The following is a 27,765-nucleotide window of genomic DNA, read 5'->3' as shown; positions in this document are numbered from 1 at the left end:
GACTGGCTGCTCCATGCTGACTGGCGGCCCTGGCTGCTCCATGCTGACTGGCGGCCCTGGCTGCTCCATGCTGACTGGCGGTCCTGGCTGCTCCATACTAACTGGCAGCTCTGGCGGCTCCTTGCAGACTGGCAGCTCTGGCGGCTCCTTGCAGACTGGCAGCTCTGGCGGCTCCTTGCAGACTGGCAGCTTTGGCGGCATCCTGCAGACAGGCAGCTCTGGCGGCTCCTTGCAGACTGGCAGCTCCTTGCAGACTGGCAGCTCCTTGCAGACTGGCAGCTCCTTGCAGACTGGCAGCTCTATGCTAACTGGCAGCTCTATGCTAACTGGCAGCTCTATGCTAACTGGCAGCTCTATGCTAACTGGCAGCTCTATGCTAACTGGCAGCTCTATGCTAACTGGCAGTTCTGAACAGGCGGGAGACTCCGGCAGCGCTGTAGAGAAGGAAGGCTCTAACAGCGCTAAACAGGCGGGAGACTCCGACAGCGCTGGAGAGGAGGAGGGCTCCGACAGCGCTGGAGAGGCGAGGCGCACTGTAGGCCTGATGCGTGGTGCTGGCACTGGTGGTACTGGGCCGAGGACACGCACAGGAAGCCTGGTGCGGGGAGCTGCTACCGGAGGGCTGGGGTGTGGAGGTGGTACTGGAAAAACCGGACCGTGCAGGCGCACTGGAGCTCTTAAGCACCGAGCCTGCCCAACCTTACCTGGTTGAATGCTCACGGTCGCCCTGCCAGTGCGGCGAGGTGGAATAGCCCGCACTGGACTATGCAGGCGAACCGGAGACACCGAGCGCAAGGCTGGTGCCATGTAAACCGGCCCAAGGAGACGCACTGGGGACCAGCTGCGTAGAGCCGGCTTCATGGCATTAGGCTCGACGCTCAATCTAGCCCGGCAGACACGCGGAGCTGGAATATACCGCACCGGGCTATGCACCCGCACTGGAGACACCGTGCGCACCACTGCATAACACGGTGCCTGTCCGGTCTCTCTAGCCCCCCGGTAAGCACAGGGAGTCTGCCCAGGTCTCCTACCTGGCATAGCCATACTCCCTGTTAGCCCCCCCCCAAGAAATTTTTGGGGCTGCCTCTCAGGCTTCCATCCGCGTCGCCGTGCTGCCCTCTCATACCAGCGCCTCTCTGCTTTCACCGCCTCCATTCTACGGTAACCTTCCTCGCACTGCTCCAGCGAATCCCAGGCGGGCTCCGGCACTCTCCCTGGGTCGGCCGCCCACCTGTCGATCTCCTCCCAAGTAGTATACTCCATACTGTACTCCTTGGGCTGTTCCTGTTGTTTCTTCTCCCGCTGCACCTTAGTGCGGCTACACTCCCCTGGTTTAGCCCAGGGTCCTCTCCCGTCGAGGATTTCCTCCCATGTCCAGAAATCCTTATTGCGCTTCTCCTCGCGCTGCTCCTGCCTGTTGACACGCTGCTTGGTCCGTTGGTGGTGGGTGATTCTGTAACGGTTTTCTTCGTGAGAAGGAGAGTCGGACCAAAATGCAGCGTGTGGTTTGCGATCCATGTTTTAATGAACAAACGTAAAACAAGAATCAATGCAAACACTACAAAATAAAGAACGTGATGAACGTAACGAAAACCTAAAAACAGCCTATCTGGTGAAAAACACATAGACAGGAACAATCACCCACAAACACACAGTGAACCCCAGGCTACCTAAATATGGTTCCCAATCAGAGACAATGACGAACACCTGCCTCTGACTGAGAACCATATCAGGCTGAACATAGAAATAGACAAACAAGACATGAAACATAGAATGCCCACTCAGATCACACCCTGACCAATCAAAACATAGAAAATACAAAGTAAACTATGGTCAGGGCGTGACACTTACAGTATCTTAGCTGTTATCTTACCTAATACTGAAGTTTAAAAAAAATATATATATTATTTTTAAAAATCTAAAGTAACAGTAAAACAGGACATGAGCTTGGAAGTAAAATAACGTGTTGATTTAGATGTTTTGAAGGGATTCTATTACATTTTTTTGTCAAAATGGTGCACAGTCACTTTTCCACAATAAATATTTGTGGGATGATCATTTTTGCCATTATTCAAAAGATTGCACCCACCCAATAAGAACGGCCGAGCTCTGTCAGTCCATTTGGTTGTATTGGAATAATAGAAATTGACCAGCTTCATGTCATTTTCTGTTGTAGCCCCGCAAGAACAATGGGTTCATTCGATAATGAGGTCGTCATGATGAACCATGTTTACAAAGAACGTTTTCCTAAGGTATGTCATGTTGTCTTCTCCCCCTTTTTTGTACAGGAGGCAATGTCTGTTTGTATTTGCAATAATCAGAACACTTATGCTCTCTGATCTTGCGTAACAAGTGCTTCGGTGTGTGTTTGTGAATGTGTGTTGTCTTTAGGCCACACTGCAGATGGAGGAGCTCTTGCTGGATATCGTCACTGCCTGCTCCTCAGAAAGCACCCTCCCACTGTCTGATGGTGTACTGGGCTTCATCCAGCACCAGCTGGTGGAGCTGGTCCGAGACTGTCTGGACAAGTCCCACACGGGCCTGGTCACCTTGCACTACTTTGTGGAGTTGCAGGATAAACTGGAGAAGCTGCTCCACGAGGTGGGATGTCCACAAATGTCTTTGTGTCTGGGTTCAGCAATGTGATAGTTATCAATCTTAGATTCAACAATGTGATCAGCCGATAACTCTCACTTGAGTCTGATCCCTCAGACTACCCATTGTTTAAAGATTTGCATGATTTGCTTAGGATTCTACTGCTATTTTTTTCACTTACTAAGCTGTCTAAAGTTCAATATTCATAGTTTGTCCTTATTCGTTTCTAAAGAGGTTGTGGAGTTTTTCTCAAAGGTTAAGACCGAAGGAATGAAAAAAGAAAGACCATAGTCTGGCATCAGAGGGAAAAATTGAAGACATTTAAACAATTCCTGAGGGATCTTCTGGCTTCTGTCCTTTAGCTTTGGTTCACTGTTCACTAACAGTGACTGAGTGAGCAAAGCCTCATGCCAACACTGACAATGAACTTAGCCTGTTACATCACTTCCTCCCCTCATTTATTTTGCTGTCTGTCTAGGGAAGCATCAACATCATTAAACTGTCCATATACATGTAGAGACAACCCTACCATATTAGTGCTGCTGGGTATAAATTAACTACTTGTTCATCAGTTAAACATCCAAATGTGATGGCGCTAAATCAAGAGGAATTGATTGAGCCTGGGCCAAGAGAAACGATTAGCCAGACAGTCTCAAGCCCTAAAGTGCACAATAGATTTGGAAATGGAATTTCCCCGTAATTGGTAGTGCAACTGATCTGTACTCTCTTATCCGTATAGATCCTATTAAATTACTAATGTATTCTAATTCTATGGTCTTATCACTGTTATGATAGAATGGTTGTTTCTATGGCAACATCTTTCTCCTGTGTGGACAGCCAGTGTGTACTTTCAGATAGCAGGCATGGCAGGGGCACAGCTGAGATGATAAATGTGTTCCCATACAGTGAAATAAATGATCCTTTGACATGGCCAGTTTTCTTGCACCGAAATATCCTCAAAACTACGGTATGGATATGTCAACCTGAGGAATAGATAAATTGTTTTTGGGGGGCGTGTTAGTTATGTGGTTTCATTAGTGCAGTTTGTCACCCTTGCCATGTTAATTCAAGGCAGACTCAACGACGATGACTCACTGTTTGAATCAGGGGGCTTTCGGAATACGCAAGAGGAATATTCTCGTTTGTTTAATGTAACGTCCTCTCTGACGCATTGTTGTGGGGATACCCATGTTGCCACATTTTATCCATCTGTTCAGGGGGACACATTACTTTTTGCTTCCTTCTTCAGACATTCGTCTTCATTGCTTTGGCTTGTTTCATTTTTTATGAGTCTGACTGAGCCCGTCTCATGTGGTCCCGTGGGGTTGTTTCCAGTGAGGCGTCTTTCCATGATGCACAACATATTTCCTGTTTTGCATCTTTAATTCAAAAGAGTTCTCACTGCATTCTTGCTGTGTCTAGGTGGTTAATCTAGATAAGACTTGAAACTCAGTGTTGCTCTCACCACTCTAACCTGAGCAGACAGTTTGCCTTGAAGCCAAACTCACTTAATGTAATGTGTGGTAAATAGTTAGTTGTCCTCTTTTTGTGTGTGTCTGTACACTGACAGCTGTCCAGACACTTGCCCCTGACCTCAAAGGACACCGCAGCAATCACCAATGCTATTCTGCCTCTTGATCCTCGTGAACTAGAACATGATTACAATGCTTATATTGGGTTTCCTATACTGATGCATAGTGTAAGGGCTTAAGAACCATTGGCTTCCTGATTTGTGTACTGTAGAACAATCTATTCCCTGGAATTGATCATCCACTGAAGTATTTTCTAACAAGCACAAGTGTAATTTCTTCCCTTGAAGGCACCAAAGAGATTTGAAAAGAAACTGCACTGTGTGGTCCTGTCCATGAACAACCCCTAGCGGCTAGCTCCTTCCCCCTCGGCATTTGGGTGGAATTATTGCCATATTATGTACACTTATCCAGTCCTCTCAGATCTACAGAGGTGTCTACCAACTGCACAGACGTCTATTCCACGTTGGTTCAAATGTAATTTACTTGAAATGACGTAGAAACAACTCTGATTCAACAAGTGTGTCCCCAGTGGGTCAGGGCTAGCGCCCTCAAACTCAACTCTGGATCTCGAAGCCAGTTCCACTGTGTTTTTTTCATTGTTCTCCTCTAATAAGGGACTGATTTAGACCTGGGACAATGGGTGTAATTAATTGTCAGGTGGAACAGAAAACCAGCAGGGTCCGGACCTTGTAGGGTAAGAGTTGAATACCACTGGGCTAGGGTTTCTTTCTGGACAGGACCTATCTCTGCAAGATATCCATTCTGTCATCATTCTGCATGTAGCTAGGTTGTTTTGGACATAGTATGCTAGCTTTAATGCTATGTGGTTGTGTTCTTGCTATGGCGAAAGATGTGAATAGACTTTTCTCTTTTTGATCTCTGTGTCTTCAACAAAGTTGATCATCTCCATGTTATGCTGTTAAAAAGCCAAAACATTTTGTCTTTGCATTTCAGGCGTACGATCGCTCGGAGAGCGAGGAGGTATCCGTCATCACCCAGCTGGTGAAGAAGATTCTCATCATCATATCCCGACCGGCGAGGCTGCTCGAGTGCCTGGTGAGATGGAGAGAAAGTCTCATTCTGATTGAAAATGAGAGCGATTCTGTTGAGAGCGATGGAAAGCCGTCTCTCTTAATCTGTTGTTGCTTGGGGAATTGAAGGTTTTTAAGCCACTGCATTGCCAATAAGCTCTTTCATGGCTAGGTGATTTTATTCACCTTAATCCAATCTAATTTAATGGGCCTTGGATGTAATTGGCAGGAATTTGACCCGGAAGAGTTCTATCATCTGCTGGAGGCAGCCGAGGGTCATGCCAAAGAGGGCCAGGGCATCAAGACGGACATTCCACGTTACATCATCAACCAACTGGGCTTGACTCGCGACCCCCTCGAAGGTATTGGTACATCTTTTGCCATAACATTGACCTGAATTTACCGCACTTGAGGCAGACATCCAGAACCAGTAAATATCATGCATTGCTGATCAATCATATCTTTCTCCCCTGCTCTTTTAGATATGGTACAGCTTGAACAGTCTGCTCCGTCAATGACAGTGAAGTTTGATGAGTCGGTGGAGGTAAGGAGTTAGCCACCCTGATAGAGCCTGCAGAATAAAATAACAGGACTTTCAATTAACAATATAGGTCCTGATAGCAGCTTTGTTTACATGACTTAATTTAGTAGTCTGGCTATGTAATTATACCTTTGCCAGTCGGATAATGAGTTCCTGGGCACCTTCTTTATAATGTGAGCCTCCTAACTTGTCGTGACTTGACTTTAACATTAATCTGAAGACTGTTATTTATCTAATTACCTAAATATGTTTAATTGTTATCAAATTAAAATAATCATGTAACAATTAACTCATTAGGTTCTGGGGCACCACGAGAGTGGTTCTTTAAAGAGTTACCATCTCCCGAATGAAACTCTAAAGGTCTTTACCTATCACATTTATAAATAGTCAACTTATTAATCATAAACTTGTATCATATCATCATTCTGAACAGTTGTAACCTCCTTGCATCTGCAAAAACCTGAGCCTCATGATTCAGTACTGCACAAATTGGTTTATTTTTTTATTTACAAGCTAAGTAAATGGTAATACAGAATTAACATACACACTTCATAGGTTAAAAACAGGTCCCTAGTGGAATGACAACAACATGGCTGCTTGTTACAAAAGAGATGGGGATGGGGGGGGGCAGAGAGGGACAGAGACACTTAACCTTAGTACATTTAGAAACTACTCATTTACTGTATCATATACTTTGCACATGAACCGCCGCCCTCTTTGAGTAAGAAATCATGAATGTTAGGTGAAATTCCATATCTATCTCGTTGGACAGGGCCTTGGAATGGGGGTTGGGCCTTTTCACGGCACACTTGTAAGGCTCTGATTGTCCAAAAAAATGGTTCCAACAACTCTTTTACTGTTTTTCTTCTCTGTAGTTGTCCGGTATCCGGTGACTTGTCATGTAGTCCTGAACAGAACTACAGAATTGGTTTTCCTTCCATTCGCTCCTGAAGATGCTTCTTTATAGGCTAGCCAGCCGTGTCAATGGTTCCCAGTGGGGTGATGAGAGTAGCGTAATACGATGGTTTGAACAGAGTAGTAGAATAGTCCCACTTAAATTCACTTTCGTTAGGACAGTTAGAATAGCTAATCAGCCGTACCAGTGATTGTCCGGGAGGTGAGTTTGTCGCTACCTCGTGTTGAGATTCAGAGTTCAGACCACTTTTAAACATGAGCTGCAGCTCTACTTCTCTCTGGTCTAGTATGTTAATTTCTTAACCCATCATTTTATACAGTTTGTTCGAAAGGGCGGTTTTGTCAGGCTGACACGCTCTCTGACCTCACTCAGGGGCGTGACTTTTATCACTGTTCAAAGTTTATGTAAATCAATTATCTCTTACGGATCCTAAAATCACATCCCTCACTTAACAAAAATACTTTAATCATTTTTCATATTACATGCACAACACATCGGATGGAATTGGGTATACTTTCCAAGTTACAGTATTTCCTTCATAACATTTTTAATGACACCACAAAATAACAAACACTATGACATTAGTGTTCTATAGATTGTCTCTGACCATTCCCCATGTTCTATGTTATAAATATTGTTCCAGTATTCGCTTTTGAACATGTTAGAGTTTCGGTGGGAAAAGTCTCTTGAAACAAAGACACATTCCTTTGGTGAATTTGGAGAGGGAGACCTGAATCTTCTTTTGATTTACAACAGAACGCGAGCTGTTAATCCCCACCAGTTCCATCCTCTGCCCGTGAGAGGGGGTCTGGTTGAAGTTTTTCATTTCAAACCTGATCTGACCTGTTTGGATTCTCGTGGACAGTCATGACACTTCTCTTGTTGTTTGCACTGTTTGCAGCAGAACAAGTGTCCACAGACCCCAACGCGAAGGAAACCACTGGAGAGTGACTTTGAAACCATCAAGCTCATCAGTAATGGAGCTTATGGGTAAGCGCTAAACAGACAGGTGGTTAACCACACTAATAACTAAAAAACAACTCCCAATTAGCTATTAGCTGACATATATTTACTATAAATCAATGCACTCAGCAATAGTCAGTTCAAGGTTCAAGTTAAAAGGTCAACTGTAGACTTATGTCATGATTGGTAAACATTTAGACTACTGAAAAAATAGAACACACTTCCACTTACTATGAATGAACCTACCCCTGTAGTCATTGTTTATCAATGTGGAGGTTTTGTATGACCATGGCTCTTGTCCTGTGGCGGTTGGCAGGGCTGTGTACCTGGTCCGTCACAGAAACACCCGGCAGCGTTTCGCCATGAAGAAGATCAACCGGCAGAACCTAGTCCTGAGGAACCAGATCCAGCAGGTGTTTGTGGAGCGGGACATCCTGACCTTCGCCGAGAACCCCTTCGTGGTCTCCATGTTTTGCTCCTTCGAGACACGGCGCCACCTGTGCATGGTGATGGAGTATGTGGAAGGTAATGTGTTTTCTAAAAGAGGCGGACTGAATGAAAAAAGTTGGAACGGTGAATGTGTTCTTACCCATGATTTCTCGTATCTGAAGCATAACGTTTGGTCATCTCTTGCAGGTGGGGACTGTGCCAACCTGCTAAAGAACATGGGCCCCCTTCCTGTGGACATGACCCGGATGTACTTTGCTGAGACTGTGCTGGCCTTAGAGTACCTTCACAACTACGGCATCGTCCATAGAGACCTCAAACCTGACAAGTGTGTACAGAACCAGCTTTAGTCTTTACACAGCTCAAGTTGAAGAAAGTGTAGTTTGAACATTTCTCTCCATCCCCCTGCAGCTTGTTGATCACCTCTATGGGCCACATCAAACTGACTGACTTTGGCCTGTCCAGAGTTGGCCTGATGAACATGACTACCAACCTGTATGAGGGTCACATGGAGAAAGACACCAGGGAGTTCATCGACAAACAGGTGGGAGTCAGTGCTGTAAAACCCTTTATTTGTCATTTCACTATAAATAAAGTACATTCAGCTCCATAGTAAGGCATAGGACAACAATATACCGAAAATGCCAAACACATGTCTTGAACACAAAGGCACATATTCACACACTTACACCAGGTCAAATACTCAATCCAGTATAGGTGTACCATATCATAACTACTGTGTAACTAAATGTCAATGTGTTAAAAATACACATGCTAAAGGTATAATTCAACATTATCGGTGTGGTTCTCTAGGTGTGTGGCACCCCAGAGTACATAGCCCCAGAGGTGATACTGAGACAGGGCTATGGGAAGCCAGTAGACTGGTGGGCCATGGGCGTCATCCTGTATGAGTTCCTGGTTGGATGTGTGCCCTTCTTTGGGGACACGCCCGAGGAACTCTTTGGGCAAGTTGTCAGTGGCAAGTATCCATTGATGGAATATAAACAGTGTATAGGCTTTTTAAAATGGTGTTCAATGTGGAGATTAACGTGTGCTTGCCCGATGTACAGATGACATCACCTGGCCCGATGGGGACGAAGCTTTACCTGCAGACGCCCAGGACATGATCACACGGCTGCTGAGGCAGAGCCCTCTGGAGCGCCTGGGGACAGGTACGTAAACCACTCTGCTACATTCCAATATCCTACTAACACCCCACATGGAATTAATGTCCAATCTTACATGGAATTCATGTTCAATTGCTTAATTCTTAGTGGTGCGCTAGTGTAGATATTGGAACCAAGCCCTCGTCTTCCATTTCACGTCATCCCGCTCTGACGTTTTGCTGTTGGCTATTGTTCTGAAATCTACACACATGACTGTGATCTTCAAAAATACATTTTGTTCTAGGAGGAGCACCTGAGGTCAAACGACACTGCTTTTTCTTGCATCTGGACTGGAACGGGCTACTGCGACAGAAAGCAGAATTCATCCCTCAACTGGAAGCGGAGGACGACACCAGCTACTTTGACAGTACGTGGCAGTCCTTCACAAGTGGTCTTTTTTTCATGTATTTTTATTTATCCTTTATTTAAACAGAGAAGTCACATAGAAATGTACATATATTTTCCAAGTGAGCACTGGCCACAAAAGCAGCATACATAGGCTGTTCTCCTAAAACTAATAGTGTATGGCTGCGTTTAGACAGGCAGCCAAATTCTGGTCTTTTGACCATTCAGTTCAGCTCTGAAAATGAGGTGATCTGATATGATTGGTCAAAAGACCAATTAGTGGAAAAAATATCAGAATGGGCTGCCTGCGGTAACACAGCCATACACGCTTAGAAAAAGGGTGCTATCAAGAACCTAAAAGGGTTCATCAGCTGTTCCCATATGAGAACCCCTTTTGAAGAACCCTTTTTGGTTCCAGGTAGAAGAACCCTTTTGGTTCCAAGTAGAACCATTTTCCACAGACAGTTTTACCTGGAACCAAAAAAGGTTTTTACCTTGAACCAAAAAAGGGGTTTTACCTTGAACCAAAAAAGGGGTTTTACCTTGAACCAAAAAGTGTTTAACCTTGAACCAAAAAGGGTTCTTCAAAAGGGTTCTCCTATGCAGACAGCCGAAGAACCCTTTTGGAACCTTTTTGTCTAAGACTATAGTTACACATGAGACATCACACAACACAAAACAGAACAATGAATGGAAGTTAACAGTGTAAAGTGCACAAGAGAACTTAAAAGAGCAGGTCTTATTAAAGGTGCTACTTAGGGTGAAAAATAATAATTATAAATTGTATTGTAATTTCAGAAAATGGCCATAAATATACAGTTGAAGTTGGAAGTTTACATACACCTTAGCCAAATACATTTAAACTCAGTTTTTCACAATTCCTGACATTTAATCCTAGTAAAAACTCCCTGTCTTAGGTCAGTTAGGATCACCACTTTATTTTAAGAATGTGAAATGTCAGAATAATAGTAGTGATTTTATTTCAGCTTTATTTTATTTCATCACATTCCCAGTGGGTCAGAAGTTTACATGCACTCAATTAGTATTTGGTAGCAATGCCTTTAAATTGTTTAACTTGGGTCAAACGTTTCGGGTTGGCTTCCACAAGCTTCCCACAATATGTTGGGTGAATTTTGGCCCATTCCTCCTGACAGAGCTGGTGTAACTGAATCAGGTTTGCAGGTCTCCTTGCTTGCACACGCTTTTTCAGTTCTGCTCACATATTTTCTATAGGATTGAGGTCAGGGCTTTGTGATGGCCACTCCAATACCTTGGCTTTGTTGTCCTTAAGCCATTTTCCCACAATTTTGGAATTATGCTTGGGGTCATTGTCCATTTGGAAGACCCATTTGCGACCAAGCTTTAAATTCCTGACTGATGTCTTGAGATGTTGCTTCAATATATCCACATAATTTTCCATCCTCACGATGCCATCTATTTTGTGAAGTGCACCAGTCCCTCCTGCAGCAAAGCACCCCCGCAACATGATGCTGCCACCCCGTGCTTCACGGTTGGGATGGTGTTCTTCAGCTTGCAAGCCTCCCCCTTTTTCCTCCAAACATAACGATGGTCATTATGGCCAAACAGTTCTATTTTTGTTTAATCAGACTAGAGGACATTTCTTAAAAAAGTATGATTGTTGTCCCCATGTGCAGTTGCAAACCGTAGTTTGGCTTTTTTATGGCGGTTTTGGAGCAATAGCTTCTTCCTTGCTGAGCGGCCTTTCAGGTTATGTCGATATAGGACTCGTTTTACTGTAGATATAGATACTTTTTTTACCGGTTTCCTCCAGCATCTTCACAAGGTCCTTTGCTGTTGGTTTGGGATTGATTTGCACTTTTCGCACTAAGGTACGTTCAACTCTAGGAGACAGAACTCGTCTCCTTCCTAAGCGGTATGACGGCTGCGTGGTCCCATGGTGTTTATCCTTGCGTACTATTGTTTGTACAGATGAACATGGTACCTAGGATGAACCAGACCTGTGGAGGTCTACACATTTTTTTCTGAGGTCTTGGCTGATTTCTTTGGATTTTCCCATGATGTCAAGCAAAGAGGCACTGAGTTTGGAGGTAGGCCTTGAAATACATCCACAGGTACACCTCCAATTGACTCAAATAACGTCAATTAGCCTATCAGAAGCCATGACATAATTTTCTGGAATTTTCCAAGCTGTTTAAAGGCACAGTCAACATAGTGTATGTACACTTCTGACCCACTGGAATTGTGATAGATTATTTCACTGTGTCTATAAACAATTGTTGGAAAAATGTCCTAACCGACTTGCCAAAACTACAGTTTGTTAACAAGAAATTTGTGGATTGGTTGAAAAACTAGTTTTAATTACTCCAACCTAAGTGTTTGTAAACTTCCGACTTCAACTGTATCTGCAGCAATAGTGAAATGATGGTGTTTCACAGTATTACTTAAACACCAGTGTTGTGAGTGGCTGTGATATTCGCCTAAAGATTTTTCCAGATGGAGCAGCATCTGTTGTCAAAATGGGAAAGCTGTTTGGACTTTGGCTGTGATATCTAGTGGAAATTGCTCTATCAATTCCTGGTTGCTAAAATTCTATACTGTTTTCTCAATTTCAGTTTATGTGAGAAAACAAGCACGGAATAGTGTAGGGAATCAAGGTGAAATGTTGTTTCTACAGCTGTTTGAAGATGGTGGACAAAAACCGAAAGTGAAATGCTCAAGTTTGAGTCTCTGCCATGTTACGGGGAAATGGGGTGTGTGGGAGGGGGAGATTTGTTTTGAATGCAGCCTAGTGCTGTTGCAAAGCACCTAGCTTTCACATAGGGAAGATTTTCTGAGAAATTCTGTGTGAAACACCTTTAAAACAAAGATCAATTTCCTGATATTGCCATTATACTTATCTCCACAGATGTAGTAATATTTGCTTTTCATCCTGCTCTTGCTGATTTTATATTTTCATTAGTCAATTATGTTGAATAAAGATATATATATTTTTTAAATATGCTAAATGTCCAGGTTGGATATTATGGTAAGGTCCCTGTTCCATGCATTCTGTGTTGTCATGTTTTCAGCTCGCTCAGAGCGGTACCACCATTTGGCCTCAGATGAGGATGATGAAACCAACGATGAAGAGTCTTCCCTGGAAATCCGACAGTTCTCCTCCTGGTCAAACCGCTTCAGCAAGGTTTGGAACATACCTCTTCAAATATGAATAATTTTGTCAGAACAGGTAAATGTCTAATATTACTAGTTAGTAGAGCATTTCTCTGTAAATAAAATAATGACCATCTTTAAATCTGTTTTTTTTTGGAGCCAAGTTCACCAAACTTGGCCACCTTAGCTAATGTGGCTACTCCATACTTTCAGGTATACAGCAGCACAGAACATCTGGCCACGCCGTCCAACTTGAGCTTCTCATCGGGCCACAGCGAGGACAAGGAGGGCTGGGATGGATGTTTCACAACCTCTCCAGGAGGAGACATCCACAGACAGGAACGCCAGCACCAAGATCGCAAGGGCAGGTGAGCAGAGCCAGGCTGAGTTTATAGCCCTCTCTTTCTGTTAGGATTCCCTGTGTAGTAGTTCAAATATTTCCTTATCGGAAGCACTGCACAACAGTGGGGGAAAGTGCATAAAATAATGATTAGTTCAGAAAAGTCAAATTTAGCTGAGTAGGGTGTGCATAAATGTCCAATGCTTATATCTGTCCTATTTCAAACATGTACAAGTGTGTATTAACCTGTAGTGACGCCCAGCCCGTGAACGGGACCGTTATCATCATCATCTGACACTAATTAGCATAACGCAACGGACATAAATCTTCCTAGAAAATATTCCTATTCATGAAAATCACAAGTGAAATATATTGGAACATAGCTTAGCCTTTTGTTAATCACCCTGTCATCTCAGATTTTCAAAATATGCTTTACAGCCAACGCTAGACAAGCATTTGTGTAAGTTTATCATAGCATAGCATTATGCCTTGCTAGCAGCAGGCAAACTTGTCACGGAAATCAGAAAAGCAATCAAATTAAATATTTTACCTTTGATGAACTTCGGATGTTTTCACTCACGAGACTCCTAGGTAGACAGCCAAAGTTCATTTTTTCCCAAAAGATGATTTTTGTAGGCGAAATAGCTCCGTTTGTCCTTCACGTTTGGCTGAGAAATTGCCCGGAAATTGCGGTCACCGCAACGCTGAAAAATATTCCAAATTAGCTCCATAATATCGACAGAAACATGGCAAACGCTGTGTAGAATCCATCCTCTAGGTGTTTTTCTAATATCTATTCGATAATATATCAGTAGGGACAATTCGTTTTTCACTCTGACCGATTGGAGTAATGGCTACCTCTGTATTTTACGCGAGAATCTCTCTCGGAACCACCATGTGACCACTTACGCAATGTGGCTGCCTACGGCTATTCTTCAACAGAAATGCTTAAAACTACGTCACAATGCTGTAGACACCTTGGGGAATACGTAGAAAACGTAAGCTCGTTGATGGTACATTCACAGCTGAATAGGGAGTCATTGGAACGCAGCGCTTTCAAAACCTGGGGCACTTCCGGATTGGATTTTTCTCAGGCTTTCGCCTGCAACATCAGTTCTGTTATACTCACAGACAATATCTTTACAGTTTTGGAAAAGTTACTGTTTTCTATCCAAAGCTGTCAATTATAACGTATTTTTTTTCAAAAATGAAAATACTGCCCCCTAACACCAAGAGGTTTAATACGCATGTGTGAATTTGACTTATTTTTTCCATATCCCAGCTCTCCCTGAGACGCCGTCGGAGAGTGGGGTCATGGCCAGGGTCTACCATTTTTAATGGCGAACTTGGAGCAAGTGCCTTGCTCAAGGGCACAGCGACAGATTTCTCACCTTGTTGGACCATTAACCTTTCGGTTACTGGCCAATTTAGCTGAGTAGGGTGACGCTCTGCCGTTCTATATAATGTGTCACCATTGTTATGTCTCCTTCGAACTGACACTGCGGTTTACGTGTTGCAGCCTGCGCCCTCGGGCCTCGTCCAGTTCCTCCCAGTCTGAAAGGAGCGCCAGCCCCCTGGTGATGAGAAGCACCCACAGTCTGGAGACCATGCCGCGCTTCACCTTCTCCACAGACGATGAAGGTGAGCTCAGCCCCAAGCCCCTCCGTCCACTCTGCTTCAAGTCTGCACAGCCTCATGGAAACCAACAGAAATTGAAACAGTGCTTATGATATTTAATTGCTCATAAAACAAACAGATTTGTGTGATATCGCTTTTTTAATTCCATGTTGATAGGAGGATTAAGGACCAAGCAAGGTGCAGACTGATCAAAGACGAAACAGTCAAAACTAAGAGTTTGAGTGTAGACGCTTCCTCTTTTGTTTTCAGTGATCTTCCATCCAGACAAAGTATTGTGTTTGCAGAGAAACTTAAGAGACATTGCCTATTTTGGTCAAAAATATAGATATATGCCCTTACTTCTGTGCATTACAGCTGAGGTGGTTGTATCAAACCTGCATCGGATTCGTAGCAACAGCACCGGAGAGAAACACTCTTCCCCCAAGGACCACGGGGCCTCCCGACACTTTGGGAACCAGCTGGAGATGCCAGACAGTCCGAGGCTTGGGGGCAAACTACCCAAGTCTGCCTCCTTCTCCGCCCTGTCTCTTGTCATCACTGCAGGTTAATTCCACTGTCATGCAAGTTTCTTCTGGGCACAGTGGTAACGCTTCAGAAGCTAAATAAGTTAGTCATACAGGGATGCTCTGTCTGCACAGAGCTAATGGATTTTAAGTTACTTGTAAATGCTGAACAAGAGCAGTTTCTTGTTCTGAATTCCACCATTTTACCATACTTTTTCTAATTTCCTGAACATGAACTCATCCTTTGTGCACCTTTCCAGACGACATGCCCGGCGGCCTCCAGGTCAGCCCCATCTTAATGCGCTCCCTCTCGTCCAACCCTTCATCACGCGACTCATCCCCCAGCCGAGACCTGTCGCTTAGCCTCAGCATCCTGGGGCCACCCATCGTCATCCACAGCTCGGGGAGGAAGTACGGCTTCACTATGCAGGCCATCCGCGTCTACATGGGCGACAGCTACATTTACACTGTGCACCACATGGTCTCGGTGAGTGCCCTGTACTATTCTGCTCCAGAATTAGCCAATAGTGGCACAATCAAAGGCTGCATCACCACACAGACATTCAGTAATTGTGATAATAATAAACCACTTTTGTTTTACAGAATGTCGAAGATGGCAGCCCAGCCCATGAGGCAGGACTGAGGGCCAATGACCTCATCACTCATGTGAATGGAGAGTCGGTGCAAGGCCTGGTCCACACAGAGATAATGGAGCTGCTTCTGAAGGTACAGAAACAAACACAATCTCAAGCCTAATGTCAAACTATACCCACACTCTTTGGGATATTATGAGCTTTAATCAATACTAATACCTCATTGGTTTTTGTGAAACCCCAAAAGAGTGGCGGCAAGGTGGCCCTTCAGACCACGGCACTGGAGAACACGTCAATCAAGGTTGGGCCGGCTCGAAAGACCAGCCACAAGGGCAAAATGGCAAGACGCAGCAAGAAAAGCAAGAGAAGGGATAATCAGGACAGGTAAGGGAAGACGTTTTGATTGTTGTGTGCTAATTTAATTCAATGTAATATTAATGCCGTATTGCTATTATTATGATGTATTAACTTTGTGGGGTTGATATGAAAACATACATTTTATATATACTGAACAAAAATATAAACACAACATGTAGTGTTGATCCCATGTTTAATTAGCTGAAATTAAAGATCCCAGAAATGTTCCTATACGCACAAAAAGCTTATTTCTCTCAAATTTGTTTACATCCCTGTTAGTGAGCATTTCTCCTTTGCAAAGATAATTAATCCACCTGAGAGGTGTGGAATATCAAGAAGCTGATTAAACAGCATGATCATTACACAGGTGCACTTTGTGCTGGGGACAATAAAAGGCCACTCTAAAATGTGCATTTTGTCAGGCAACACAATGCCACAGATGTTTTGAGGGAACGTGCAGTTGGCATGGTGACTGCAGGAATGTCCACCAAGAGCTGTAGCCTGAGAATTGAATGTTCATTTCTCTACCATAAGCCTCCAACGTCGTTTTAGAGAATTTGGCAGTATGTTCAACCCGGCCTCACAATCTCACAACTTCTTCACCTGTGGGATGGTCTGAGACGAGCCACCCGGACAGCTGATGAAACTGTGGTTTGCACAACCGAAGAATTTCTGCATAAACTGTCAGAATCGCCTCAGAGAAGCTCATCTGCGTGCTCATCGTCCTCACCAGGGTCTTGACCTGACTGCAGTTCGGCGTCGTGACTGACTCAGTGGGCAAATGCTCACCTTCGATGGCCACTGGGACATCAAAGGCAAGTTTTCACCTGTCCCGGGGAGATTGCAATTTGATTTGTTTTGCAACTGGATCCTGGACTTCCTGATGGGCCGCCCCCAGGTGGTAAGGGTAGGCAACAACACATCTGCCACGCTGATCCTCAACACTGGGACCCCTCAGGGGTGTGTGCTTAGTCCCTTCCTGTACTCTCTATTCACCTACGACTGCGTGGCCAAACACAACTCTAACACCATCATTAGGTTTGCTGACGACACAGCCTGATCACCTACAATGATGAGACAGCCTATAGGGAGGAGGTCAGAGACCTGGCAGTGTGGTGCCAGGACAACAACCTCTCCCTCAATGTGGCAAAGGAGCTGTTTGTGGACTACAGGAGAAGGAGGGCCGAGCAGGGGCAGTAGTGGAGCGGGTCGAGAGTTTCAAGTTCCTTGGTGACCATATCACCAACAAACTAACATGGTCCAAACACATGAAGACAGTTGTGAAGAGGGCACAACACCACCTTTTACCCCTCAGCAGATTGAAAAGATTAGGCATGATCTCAAAAAGTTCAACATCTGCACCATCATGAGCATCTTTACCGGTCGCATCAACGCCTGGTATGGCAACTGCTCGGCATCTGACCGTAAGGCACCACAGAGGGTAGTGCGTACGGGCCAGTACCTCACTTGGGCCAAGCTTCCTGCCATCCAGGACCTATATACTAGGCGGTGTCAGAGGAAAGCCCATAAAATTGTCAAAGACTCCAGCCAGTTCTCTGCTACTGCACGGCAAGCGTAGGACCAAAAGGCTTCTTCACAGCTTCTACACCCAAGCCATAAGACTGCTGAACAATTAATCAAATGGCCACCCGGACTATTTACATTGACCACTCTTTGTTTTCACACTGCTGCTACTCATGTTTATTATCTTATTATTATTTATTATGCATAGTCACTTTACACCTACACTTTACATGTACAAATTACCTTGACTAACCTGTACCCCCGCACATTGACTAGGTACCGGTACTCCCTGTATATAGCCTTGTTATTGTTATTATTTTAATTATTATTTTCAATATTTTCTTAACCAACAATGCAGTTCAAGAAATAGAGTTAAGGGACTTGTAAGTAAGCATTTCACGGTAAGGTGTTGTATTCGGCACGAGACAAATAAAAATTGGTTGGCATCTTGTGTGCGAGCGGTTTGCTGATGTCAACATTGTGAACAGTGTTCAGAGAACAGAGTTCCCCATGGTAGCGGTGGGATTATTGTATGTGCTATGTGCTATAAACTATGGATAACGAACACAATAGCATTTTCTTGATGGCAATTTGAATGCACAGAGATATTGTGACGAGATCCTGAGGCCCATTGTCGTGCCATTCATCCACCGCCATCACCTCATGTTTCAGCATGATAATGCACGTCACCATGACGCAAGGATCTGTACACAGTTCCTGGAAGCTGAAAATGTCCCAGTTTTTCCATGGCCTGAATACTCACCAAACGTGTCACTCATTGAGCATGTTTGCGACGCTCTGGATCGCCGTGTACGACAGCGTGTTCCAGTTCCCGCCAATATCCAGCAACTTCGCACAGACATTGAAGAGGAGTGGGACAAAATTCCACAATCAACAGCCTGATCAACTCTCTGCAAAGGAGATTGTGGCGTGATACTAACTGGTTTTCTGATCCACGCCCCTACTTTTTTACTTATTTTTAAAATATTTTTTAAGAGGTATCTGTGACCAACAGATGCATATCTGTATTCCCAGTCATGTGAAATCCATAGATTATGGCCTAATGAATTCATTTAAATTGACTGATTACCTTATATAAACTGTAACTCAGTAATATCTTTGAAATTGCTGCATGTTGTTCATATTTTTGTTCAGTGTAAATACATCCAGCAAGAGTCATACTGCAAAAGTCCCTATTCTATCTCCCCCCAGTGTTTGATAGAGATCACTGCACACGACTGCATGGATGGATGATAAACATTTCCACAGCAGTGTTCTCCTTTTTCAAAATGGAGTTATACATCTATGCCTTGACTTTAAGTTAAGAAACTTAAGTTATACTGTAAAATATGTTCTTAATGCACAGAGTATTCTCTCTAATTTGTTTCTCTACTATTGCTCTGTCATCAGCCTCAATATCCCTGATATTATTATGCAGGCATACTCAATAAGGACATTTGTTTTGCAGTTATAACGGGGTTATGAAGGTGTTGTGAAGGGGTTTGAAGGGTAACAAGTGACATAACATTATTATAATATATATATATATATATTTTTTTTTTATAGTATGTGATTCACGGCCTGGGAGTTTTTTTTATGTATACCTATGCATAAAAAAAAACTCCCAGGCCGTGAATCACATACTATAAAAAAAAAAAAATATATATATATATATATTATAATAATGTTATGTCACTTGTTACCCTTCAAACCCCTTCACAACACCTTCATAACCCCGTTATAACTCTCGGTAACCAATGACTATCCCAGGCGGCGGAGCATCCTGAAGAAGCTGTCCAAGCAAGTGATGCACAGCAGCCGAAGCTTCAACTCTGGCCTGCAGCACCACTCTGTGTCGTCCAGCGAGAGCCTGCCGGGCTCCCCCACACACAGCCTGTCCCCCGGCCCCTCCACCCCCTGTCGCAGCCCTGCCCCTGACCACCAGGCTGGAGGTAACATCAGGCCGACACCTGCAGCACTGTTACTAGTGCTACTAGCACTGTTACTATGACTACTGCTGCTGCAATTATGATTACTAGCCTACTACTACTCTGTTACTACTACTACTACTACTACTCTGTTACTATTAATACTACTCTGTTACTATTACCACTACTACTGCTGCTACTGTACCATTATGATTACTAGCCTACTACTACTGCTACTACTGTTACTATTACTACTGCTACTATTACTGTTTCCACTGCTGCTACTACTATTACCGCTACTGCTACTACTACTGTTATTACTATTACTACTCTGTTACTACTACTACTACCACTACCACTACTGCTGCTACTGTACCATTATGATTACTAGCCTACTACTGTTACTACTGCTGTTACTATTACTACTGCTACTATTACTGTTACCACTACTACTGTTATTACTATTACCTCTACTGCTACTACTACTGTTGTTATTTCTATTACTACTCTGTTACTACTACTACTATTACTACTCTGTTACTACTACTGTTACTGCTGCTACTACTATTACTACTACTACTATGTTACTATTACCACTACTGCTGCTAATGATCTGTAATTGCTGCTACTACTACTACTCTGTTACTATTACCACTACTACGACTATTACTGATGCTATTTCTACTCTGTTACTACTACCACTACTTCTACTCTGTTACTACTACTACTTCTACTCTGTTACTATTACCACTACTATTACTACTAGTACTACTTCTACTCTTATTATTATTATTATTATTATTATTATTATTACTACTATTACTACTACTCTATTATTATTATTATTATTATTATTATTATTATTATTACTATTATTACTACTACTACTACTACTACTACTACTATTACTATTACCGCTACTGCTTCTGCTACTGTTATTACTACTGCTGCTGCTACTACTACCACCACCGCTACTACTACTGTTATTATTATTATTACTACCACTACTGCTACGACTACTGGTACTAATATTACCACTACTGCTACTACTACTCTGTTACTATTACTACTACTATGTTACTATTACCAGTACTGCTGCTACTGCTCTGTTATTACTACTACCACTGCTACTTTATTATTACTACTACTAAACTCAGTAAAAAAAAGAAACGTCCTCTCACTGTCAACTGCGTTTATTTTCAGCAAACTTAACAAGTGTAAATATTTGCATGAACATAACAAGATTCAACAACTGAGACATAAACTGAACAAGTTCCACAGACATGTGACTAACAGAAATTGAATAATGTGTCCCTGAACAAAGGGGGGTCAAAATCAAAAGTAACAGTCAGTTTCTGGTGTGGCCACCAGCTGCATTAAGTACTGCGGTATCTCATCATGGACTGCACCAGATTTGCCAGTTCTTGCTGTGAGATGTTACCCCAGTCTTCCACCAAGGCACCTGCAAGTTCCCGGACATTTCTGGGGGGAATGGCCCTAGCCCTCACCCTCCGATCCAACAGATCCCAGACATGCTCAATGGGATTGAGATCCGGGCTCTTTGCTGGCCATGGCAGAACACTGACATTCCTGTCTTGCAGGAAATCACGTGCAGAACGAGCAGTATGGCTGGTGGCATTGTCATGCTGGAGGGTCATTTCAGGATGAGCCTGCAGGCAGTGTACCATATGAGGGAGGAGGATATCTTCCCTGTAAGATTGCCTGCAATGACAACATTCTCAGTCCGATGATGCTGTGACACACCACCGCAGACCATGACGGACCCTTCAACTCCAAATCGATCCCGCTCCAGAGTACAGGCCTCGGTGTAACGTTCATTCCTTCACGATAAACGCGAAACCAACCATCACCTGTGGTGAGACAAAACCGCGACTCGTCAGTGAAGAGCACTTTTTGCCAGTCCTGTCTGGTCCAGCGACAGTGGGTTTGTGCCCATAGGCGACGTTGTTGCTTGTGATGTCTGGTGAGGACCTGCCTTACAACAGGCCTACAAGCCCTCAGTTCAGCCTCTCTCAGCCAATTGCGGACAGTCTGAGCACTGATGGAGGGATTGTGCGTTCCTGGTGTAACTCGGGCAGTTGTTGTTGCCATCCTGTACCTGTCCCGCAGGTGTGATGTTTGGATGTACCGATCCTGTGCAGGTGTTGTTACACGTGGTCTGCCACTGCGAGGACGATCAGCTGTTGGTCCTATCTCCCTGTAGCACTGTCTTAGGCAGATGAGCAGGGACCCTGGGCATCTTTCTTCTTTTCTTTTTTTCCAGAGTCAGTAGAAAGGCCTCTTTCGTGTCCTAAGTTTTCATAACTGTGGCCTTAATTGCCTACTGTCTGTAAGCTGTTAGTGTCTTAACGACCGTTCCACAGGTGCATGTTCATTAATTGTTTATGGTTCATTGAACAAGCATGGGAAACAGTGTTTAAACCCTTTACAATGATGATCTGTGAAGTTATTTCGATTTTTACGAATTATTTTTGAAAGACCGGGTCCTGAAAAGGGGACGTATCTTTTTTTGATGAGTTTACTATTACCACTACTGCTGCTACTGCTTCAACTACTGTTATTATTATTATTATTATTATTATTACTACTACTACCGCTGCTACTACCACCACCACCCCTACTACTACCACCGCCACTGCTACTACTACTATAATAGTACTACTGCTGCTGCCACTGCTTCTATTACTCTGTTACTACTACCACCACTGCTGCTACTACTACCACCGCTGCTACTACTGCTATTACCACTGCTACTGCTACCCTGTTACAACTACTTGTGTCTGCTATCCAATGTTGCTGCTGCTTCTACTATGGCTACAGTCACTACTGTTTTACTAAGGCTGCTACTTTGACTAATAAGCTTATCTCCCAATTTTGCTTGCAATATGACTTTGTCAATTTTATTTTTAATGACAATGCAGTAATCTCTTTGAGTTGGACTGTAAGCTGGTGGTTTTAATCAGGCTACCTTACTCTCTCTTTACCTCTCCCTCAGACACCAACTCTCCACAGAGCACCTCTCCCAGCTCCAGCTCTCCCAGCTCCAGCTCTCCCAGCTCCCTGCATGGCCTGGCCTCCAAGCTGGGCACTCAGCGCTACACCAAGGTGGGTCGCCGCAAGTCCACCAGCAGCATCCCCCCATCCCCCCTGGCCTGCAACTCCTCCACCCAGCCCCTGTCACCCCAGCGCTCCCCCTCCCCCCTCTCTGGCATCACCAAGACCTTCCACCGTAAGACTCTGTCCCCCCCCACCATCGTCCGCCATTGTTTGCGCCCCCGCAGTGCCGAGCCGCCCCACTCCCCCCTCCTCAAGAGGGTGCAGTCAGCTGAGAGGCTCTCGAGCGCCTACCACACCGACAAGAAGTCGTACCCCCACCGAAGGCACACGTTGGAGGTGCCTTTCCAGGACAAGGTGGAGGGAGTCTGCGGCGGAGGGGACCACGGGAGGCTGCTGGTGGGGTACGGGGGCTGCCCGAGGCTGAAGGACTGGGCGTCGGAACGCTCAGAGCAGCTGGTGGTGATGAGGAAGCTCAACCTGTCGGAGCGCCGCGACTCCTTCAAGAAGCAGGAGGCGGTGCAGGAGGTGAGCTTTGATGAGCCTGACGACCAGAAGACCATCCCCACGGTCACCGCAACAACGCTCAACGCCCCTGGAGGCAATCGGGTCCCGCAGCGGGCGGCCTCCTGGACGGCTATTTCCCAAACCAGCGAGGAGTTGACTGTGGTGAAACGTTTCAACCTGGTGCCTCAGATTGCTGTGCAGGGCTTGATAGAGAGCGAGGACCAGGATGTCTGGGAGCCGTGCTCTGATGGAGAGGAGGACGACGGCGAGAGGCAGGAGCCCGAATCTACTGATTCCAACATCGGACCACAGCAGCCGAGCAAGGATGTCTCTCTCATGGTAAAAATCTCCAGTAAGGCACCAGAGGCGACAGCTGCTTTGCACAAAGAAATGCCTGCTTCGGATTAAGTTGGGGATACAGCAGTGGACTCTAGCCCCCAGAAAGGGAAGCTAAGGAAGTGACATTTCCTTGACTCATTTTATATAGCCATTTCTTCCAAGGAAGCACCTTGATACTCTCACTGCTGAAGGAAGGAAATGTTTGGGCGAAAGAGTATTTTGCCACATTGATTTTGTTTTGTAGATTTCACTTGATTCAGGACTTAGTTTTGTAAATATGTAACACCAGGAAATAGACTGCACTTTATTTCCTGGGCTTATTTATTACTTTTAAGCTAATAGGATTTATAATGGGGCCAAAAAAGGAAAGTGTTCAATTGATAGTGACTAGCCAAGATTAAATCTTGTTTTGTATTCATAGAAATATTTATTTTCTATTGTCATGATTTTTCTAGAAATGTCTATTTTTAAACATGGTACAGAGTAGTTGATAATGGTAGGAATTTCACAGAAGTAAGTCGTTTTTGGAAAGGAAAGTTTTGACATTTTTTCTGCATTCATAAATGGAAAGTAGAAATGTATAAATCTTAATTTCGAAAGATTACCACAATTTGAAAGTTGTTCAGATTTAGGCTTGGAAACTGAGACTACAGTTTTGAATTATATTTTCAATCGTACAAAACTGTAGGGCAATTCTTATATCAACTAAAAACTGACCGAAGTAGTTCATGTGAAGACTACTCACTATTTGTTTGTTTTTTGTTTTATTAAGCCATATCTTATGAACTGAAGGCCCTTTTTGTTTGACGAATAGATGTTATTTCCTTGTTGGCAGGCTTGACAGTTGCAGGAAAATGTAGTCTCCTTTACAAATATAGTTTATATTTCAAAGCAATTTTATTTTAACTATTTCGTTAAATCTTAGCCACCATAGAAATGAAAGCAAGTGTTTCACATGAAAATCAGTAACTAGTTAGTTTTAAAACCTGTTAATTATATTGCACAATATTCTGTCAACCTCATTGTCATGTTCGTTCATCCTGATGTTGTTCTATTGGGTTCATGGTTCTGCTGTACTGATTCTCATGGCAACAGGGTTTAACCCTTGGGTTTGCTGAAATCACAGTGGACTTAAATCAGTTGAACATTGGTGTAGCATGGCATTTTGAGCTTGCTGTTAATGCTTATACTACAAAAGCATGAAACCTTTTGTTTTTATCAAATACTGTTACCTCATCACTGTCACACAGGCAATTGTTGACAGGATATTGTTTTGATAAGGCACAGATGTTTTGCTCTTAACCCTGTTTTAGGCTACGTCCAGGAATACAGTTATCCAGGTGACACCACCAAGCTAAAGAGAAACGGTTTAAGCTTTCACGGGATCCGCTTGCATATTTTCAATTATCCTTGATACAGCCTTTGACCTTATCTACATTTATACAACGGGTGGGTCTAATCCTGAATGCTGGTTGGTTAAAAGTGCATTCCAGGCGGTGTCTATTTCATCTTGTGCTTTTGCGTTGATGTTTACATTTGGGTAAAGTGCACTAAGGGAAATTACTATTTTGACATAACATATATATTTTTTTACCTATTTTTATATGGAAGAGTCAATAATGAAGGAGCACCTCATACCTTCAGTCAGACCCCAGGGCTTAGATATTAACAGATGCTAGTTGTAGGTCTTTGTACTGTACATGTATATATTTTGATATCTGAGTCTAATTCTGTATGAATTGTTATTGTATATTTTGGAGTATACCAAGCAACGTGAACGATCAAGGCTGTAAAAATGGGTGTCTGATGCAGCAAGAATGAAGCTTGTTGGGGAATCACATCAGTATTGCAATGCATATAATACAATGCATATAATGAATTAGCTGTGTTGAACACCATCATTTTGGCCCATTTTATACACCAAAGTAGTTTTGAAGTCTGATATTGTCAAATGGTACTTCCTGTTATTTAACCCTCTTTATAAATCAAAAGTGGGGGGGCTCTTTAGAAGTCTCAACAGATCCTCAGACTATATTTTCAGACTGGATGAACTGCTCAGGACTCAGAAGTCAGTGGTGGTGAAATGAAGTTATACCGAAGACACACTTACTCGCAAAGTCAGAATTGTTAACAATGAACATGCTCTATACACAATTGAAACAAATATAATTTTGGAGTCCTGTATTTCTACTTAATGAAACCACTTTTTGATACCATGTACTGTGAAGCTATTGTGTTAGTCTGCACATTTCAGCACTACATCATTTTACACAAGTACCTTTTTGAACTAAATCTTCCTTAAACTGTTCTGTAGGAATAGTGTAGGATGCGGTTACTCTTCTGTTGGATGCATGCTGCATGAGACAAGGACACGTAATACTTGATTGCATGTAACGCTGGGTTTATAAAGCGCATGCTGTGGTTTTTAATGTGTGTCTAATAGCATTGTGTGCACAGTCAACTTTTGCACTTTCCTCTCACTCCTATTCATCATGCCCTGAACCAGATATGATCATATACAAATTTAAGCATGGTTTGAAATAATTGTGTTTTAGTCAAATATTATTGCGGTCAATTTGCAGTCAACTAATTATTTGGAATTTAGACTCCGATCCACCGACAATCGGCTCAAGAGAAAAATCGTCCGGTGGCTGAAAAAGTTGATGATCCCTGTCATGAGGGATGCATGTGGTTCATCAAGGGCTGGGAGTGAGCTTAGAAGGTTTGGCTACACATCAGTCTGCAATGCTTTCTTTTGCATTTAACCCTCATTCTGACGCTGTGCCATTTTGTCTGCTATCGAACACCTCTATTCTCACTTAGTTGTAGACTAAGGGCACCTGTATATTGTAGCACACTTACAGGGTAAAATGGAAGAACATGTCCACATTTATTATTTCTGTTTAATTGTGATTTTGTTAGCACTGTACCTCCAGTATTTCTAATTTCCATTGTATGTGAATATGGATATACTGTATAAGCCAACTATATCCGGCTAGTTTCTAAAAATAAAAAAAAGGTTCTAACACTATGGCCTAGCTCCCTATTCAAACAAAAGCAAATGTTGAATACATAGATGGCTGGCTAGGATGTTATTATGCCTATGGTTGGGTTGTACTGTTGAATGTATTTGCCAATAAGTCCTTTCATAATAGAGGAATTGTGATAGGAGACTTCAGATGGGAATCCTAAAAATGTTGCAAGTTCATATGACTTTGCCTTTCAACATCTGTCTGCTCATGTTTGAGTAGTGAGGCGTGGGATGTCCCTGGTGCAAGTGTCAAGATGGATCTATTTTGTGTTTTTACTGGCTGTTGCCAAACTGTTTTATGATAAATTGTTTCCATATGGCATTTGATGAATGCACTCATAGTCACATCTTTTTGTTTTAAGAATATATTGTTCACTGAATTGTAATGAATGTACTCACATGGCTTTATGCTTACATTTGTTGTTTTTGGTCCCCTCTTTGGATGGTATACTGTATGCCACATCTTACAGAATGTATCCCATAGTTTACATACAACAAGTCGTGTAATTACGGCTACGTTCGTTTGTTTCCGTACAGCTGGTGCACGTACTGCAAGCTGCACAGTGGACACAAGTTTCGCTGGTCTGACTATCGATGTAGTTCGATATCTTCTCTACGAACATGGCAGGGAACTTAGGTTTGTGATAATTTAAGAAGCAAACGAAAAAAGGAAAATAGCTTTTATGAGGACTAAATTAGCCTTTGAACAAGTTTAAACAGTTACCCAATCAAGGATATTTTACGGTGAGTATTTTTTGTTTTAAAGCTTTCCCCTAAACTGGAAAATGGTGGAGGGGGCTCGAGACGCAAATTTGCTAAACTGGTTTAACGTTACTAGCCTCTGTAGCTATTCGCCAGTTACATGACACAGTAAACCCTTCTCGTAACCTACAACTAACTAACAAACAATAGGCACAGTTTAGATAGCCAAACAAGTATTGTCACAAGTTCGTATTCAACTAACTATGCTTGGGCCAGTGCGTTTCGAATCTTTGCAGCTAGCAGGGTTGGAGCCCCCAAAATCCTCCAGCTGGCACGAGTTTGCTGGATTACAATCATGTTTGCAACTGTAGCCACGACTGTCAAAAGGCATCCCTTGTATATAACAAACGATTCATATTATGTTTGGTTGTGCCTCAGTTGTTAAATATAACTGAATATATATTTATCCTATCATCAATGTCTCACCATTTATTTCCTGACAAAGCCGAAATGGGTCAAATGGCTTAAAGTGACAAAAAATGGCCAAAGACAGGTGTAAC

General features: G+C 43.3%; 2 protein-coding genes across 3 annotated transcripts in view; both read left to right on the top strand.

Annotated features, from left to right (window-relative positions):
• Window positions 1–26,837, top strand: part of LOC110493215 (microtubule-associated serine/threonine-protein kinase 3) — a 53,206-nt gene extending 26,369 nt beyond the window's left edge. Inside the window, exons 7-27 of the mRNA XM_021567512.3 lie at window positions 2,177–2,252; window positions 2,392–2,601; window positions 5,082–5,183; window positions 5,388–5,520; window positions 5,641–5,702; window positions 7,517–7,605; window positions 7,895–8,103; window positions 8,215–8,353; window positions 8,437–8,569; window positions 8,839–9,004; window positions 9,096–9,197; window positions 9,436–9,558; window positions 12,587–12,699; window positions 12,882–13,036; window positions 14,528–14,649; window positions 15,001–15,189; window positions 15,410–15,636; window positions 15,753–15,875; window positions 15,990–16,126; window positions 19,394–19,575; window positions 22,568–26,837. Coding sequence (XP_021423187.2) covers window positions 2,177–2,252; window positions 2,392–2,601; window positions 5,082–5,183; window positions 5,388–5,520; window positions 5,641–5,702; window positions 7,517–7,605; window positions 7,895–8,103; window positions 8,215–8,353; window positions 8,437–8,569; window positions 8,839–9,004; window positions 9,096–9,197; window positions 9,436–9,558; window positions 12,587–12,699; window positions 12,882–13,036; window positions 14,528–14,649; window positions 15,001–15,189; window positions 15,410–15,636; window positions 15,753–15,875; window positions 15,990–16,126; window positions 19,394–19,575; window positions 22,568–23,541 — 3,766 coding nt within the window. The 3' untranslated portion in view covers window positions 23,542–26,837. The remainder of the gene's footprint in view (window positions 1–2,176; window positions 2,253–2,391; window positions 2,602–5,081; window positions 5,184–5,387; window positions 5,521–5,640; window positions 5,703–7,516; window positions 7,606–7,894; window positions 8,104–8,214; window positions 8,354–8,436; window positions 8,570–8,838; window positions 9,005–9,095; window positions 9,198–9,435; window positions 9,559–12,586; window positions 12,700–12,881; window positions 13,037–14,527; window positions 14,650–15,000; window positions 15,190–15,409; window positions 15,637–15,752; window positions 15,876–15,989; window positions 16,127–19,393; window positions 19,576–22,567) is intronic.
• Window positions 26,838–27,012: 175 nt separating this feature from the next.
• Window positions 27,013–27,765, top strand: part of LOC110493506 (phosphatidylinositol 3-kinase regulatory subunit gamma) — a 31,907-nt gene continuing 31,154 nt past the window's right edge. For both annotated transcript variants that reach the window (XM_021567934.3, XM_021567862.3), the window contains exon 1: window positions 27,013–27,247. The gene's annotated coding sequence lies outside the window, so the exon portion shown is untranslated. The remainder of the gene's footprint in view (window positions 27,248–27,765) is intronic.

This window comes from Oncorhynchus mykiss, chromosome 1 (genome assembly GCF_057628025.1).
Source record: "Oncorhynchus mykiss isolate SJ-2025 chromosome 1, ASM5762802v1, whole genome shotgun sequence".
In the NCBI taxonomy this organism is placed as follows: Eukaryota; Metazoa; Chordata; class Actinopteri; order Salmoniformes; family Salmonidae; genus Oncorhynchus; species Oncorhynchus mykiss.
Note: the sequence above shows the minus strand (reverse complement) of the source record. Positions and strands in the feature narration are given on the sequence as shown.